Below are 2,947 nucleotides of genomic sequence, written 5' to 3' on the forward strand. Positions count from 1 at the left end.
TTGATTGTGGCCTTGCTGAAATTAGCTTCGCAATGGGATATTTCACATAGTTAGCGACCACGTTAGTTTCCACATCAATTCCGGATGATAATTTAATTCTTTCGTGTGCCATCTCCCTTACAGTGTTCGAAACGTGTTCTTTCTGACGACTGCGCTCGGTTGCTGCAGCGCGAATCATGCACGACGGTGCATCAGCGGATCGGAAGCATCCCGCCTCCGGTCCGGTGCCATACGGCAAACATAGGTTCCCTTCCCATTTCCCTGCCAGGTCAAAAGCAATGGATTGTAGTTGCTGGATGCATTGTAAGTTTGTGTTAGCACAGGGTGGTCCAATAAAGATTCTCTTTTTCATTTGGTTTGTTTTTTCGATGGTTGAACGTTTATTCGAATTCGTATTTTCTATGCTTTCTTCTATTCAAGTTTTGGAAATGTATGAATCTGTGGATAAATCAACAAGTTTAACTATAAATCTACAACCAACAAAAACTGTCCAAAAGTCGGTTCGCTGCCGTCTGTTTGCGTTACGCTTGCTCCGTCGGTTCTGGTGCGTTGGATTTTCTAGTTTTCCAAAAACGATACCCGACCCATGCGAAGAGGGTCAAGTTTACCACCGTCAGGGACCAGATGCACAACACGTGATGCACTATCTGGCGCTGCCTGTCCTGATGGTCTCTGACACCGTTCCACTGAAATGAGCCTTGACTGCGTTCATCGAAATCGTCGAACAGAATGGGCGAGTTTTGTAGTGCAGTCAACAGCGCAGCAGTTACATTGGAGCCAAAATGATTTCTGGCAATCTGCAGTAACTTCAAGTTAGGTGCGGCCTCCCGTAGGGCGTGTATATTCAATCTGAAGAGGTCGTTCCTTTTCATCGATAGCACTTCCAGGTCCGGTAGATGCATTTTGTCGAAATATACCTCAGAAAGGCGGTTAGAACTGATCCCTAGGTATACCAGCGATGGTGGTAACTGTTGCAAATCGAGGTTCCTTAGCCAGCAACCCGTCAGCACCAGGGTGGTTAGATTTGCAAAAGGTTCGAACATTTGTGTGTCAACCGATTTTAAACGATTATCCTGCAAGATGAGGGTTTCCAGGTTCACCAGTGCACTTAAGTTGGCAATGTCGGCTAAATGGTTTCGTGTCAGATCCAAGTATCGTAGCGAGTATTTAGCACTCACTAGACGCGCTTCTGGGGCAATCACTTTTTCAATTTTGTTTTTCTGGAACTCGGCGTATTCCAAATCCACCGGAATCTCGATCGTGCGAATATCACCATAATTGATGTATATCGCTCGTGGATGGTTCAATTCAGCATGCAGCACCTTATCGTATGCCAGAATTTTGTCACGTTCGTTTACGATCTTCTCCCACGGATAAAGTAGTCGAATTTTTCGTACCCTGTCCGGAACGATGAGTCGCGAATGTTTCTCGCCAGGATTGTAAATAAAAGAGGCCACGGAGCAGGCAAACACCTCCGAACCAGGATCACAGCGATGCTCCCAAATTGTGTGAGTTCCATCGCCAGCCACCCTCATTGCCACGAAGAACAACAACCTAAGAATGAAGTGGATTTTATGGTCGCAAGTGGATTTTATCAAACGGATCGTAATACATACAAAAAAGCCCTATCCATGGAGAGCGTGGAAACTTTTATGACTCCAAAATGTAAACTGGCCACTGCTCGCTACGGTTGCTTACAGCAGACTACTCGTTCTATGTTTCGCATTTCGATAGTTGGATCATATAAAATATACATGACACGCACCAGAATTTTCTTATCTTGCCTTCTTTCATAGTGAGTTTGCATTGCCCTGTCCGAACAGTATTCACTTCTACTAGACTATTGCCACTGACTCCTCTGGATTATTTTGGTTATTTCGAGTTCATGTGTTTTGTTGATAGATAAAAAAAGTTCAAGTGGGAGTAATTGTGGTGCAATACATACAAAATATTATATTATTTGTTCGGTATGTATCGTCATACAATCAAAGCATGGCCCACTTGGAATCGGGAACAATTGTATAATTTCTAGCAGCGCCTCTGGTGGTCGGATTTCAAATCTGTTGAAAGTCATATCTTTAGTAAACATTCGACTTTCAGTGCTGAAAGTTTCATCTTGGTACGCGGAGTTTATAGAAAGTTATGCTTAATGAAACTCAAAGAAGAAAAATAATTCTGCACACTCACGTCGAACCCCACGTGATCTGCTTTCAAAATCTCAAAAACACAAAAATTCGCAAAATCAACAGGATATGCTGTGCTTTGCCGTTTTCGAGAACCCAATACCGTAGACCGATAGATTCAGAGTAGACATCGTAGTGGAAAATACGACTGGCAGCTGAAGTGGAAGGTTTTGAGATCAATCAAGGCAAATCCTGGACTTTCGGTTCGGGATATTGCAAAAAAATATCCCCTCTAAGTCCCCTCCAAGTTCAATTTTGTATTCGCCAATAAACTTGCACAAAAATTAATGATATGACAAGGAATTTGCACCTGTGGACGGAAATCAAGGTTTTCATCACAAACACGACGATGAACTCAACTCTATACAAGGAAGAGTGCCTCAAAGAGCGAGTTATATTATTTATCAAGTCACACAAAGGTCCGGTTAAGTTTTGGCCTTATTTGGAAAGCTGCCACTATAGTAGGGTTGTAGTTCTGTGGCACTTTTACAATAAGAGGGATTTCAACGCAAAGGATATCAACCCACCAAATTGCCCTAAACTGTGTCCAGTCGAAAATTATTGGGCAACAATCAATAGGAAGTTGAAAAAGACTAAAAAGGTGATGCGGGATGCTGCAGAGATGGCGAGAAATTGGAAAAAATTAGCCGCTGAGGTGGACAATAAGATTGTGCAGAAAATGATGGCGCGCATTCCAAAGAAAGTTCGCGATTTCATCCGACGACCGACATATCAAATTTCTAAAAAAAATTGTTCTTAAAGTA

The 2,947-nt window shown here is 42.7% G+C and overlaps 1 protein-coding gene across 1 annotated transcript; it reads right to left on the reverse strand.

Annotated features, from left to right (window-relative positions):
* Positions 1 to 422: 422 nt before the first annotated feature.
* Positions 423 to 1,695, reverse strand: LOC131214296 (uncharacterized). Its single transcript, XM_058208677.1, has 2 exons — positions 1,617 to 1,695; positions 423 to 1,554 (listed from the first exon to the last, which is right to left on the reverse strand). The coding sequence occupies exons 1-2, from the start codon at positions 1,631 to 1,633 to the stop codon at positions 522 to 524; spliced, it is 1,050 nt and encodes a 349-aa protein (XP_058064660.1). The 5' UTR covers positions 1,634 to 1,695; the 3' UTR covers positions 423 to 521.
* Positions 1,696 to 2,947: the final 1,252 nt, after the last annotated feature.

Source organism: Anopheles bellator, unplaced genomic scaffold (genome assembly GCF_943735745.2).
Source record: "Anopheles bellator unplaced genomic scaffold, idAnoBellAS_SP24_06.2 scaffold00462_ctg1, whole genome shotgun sequence".
NCBI classification, from domain to species: Eukaryota; Metazoa; Arthropoda; class Insecta; order Diptera; family Culicidae; genus Anopheles; species Anopheles bellator.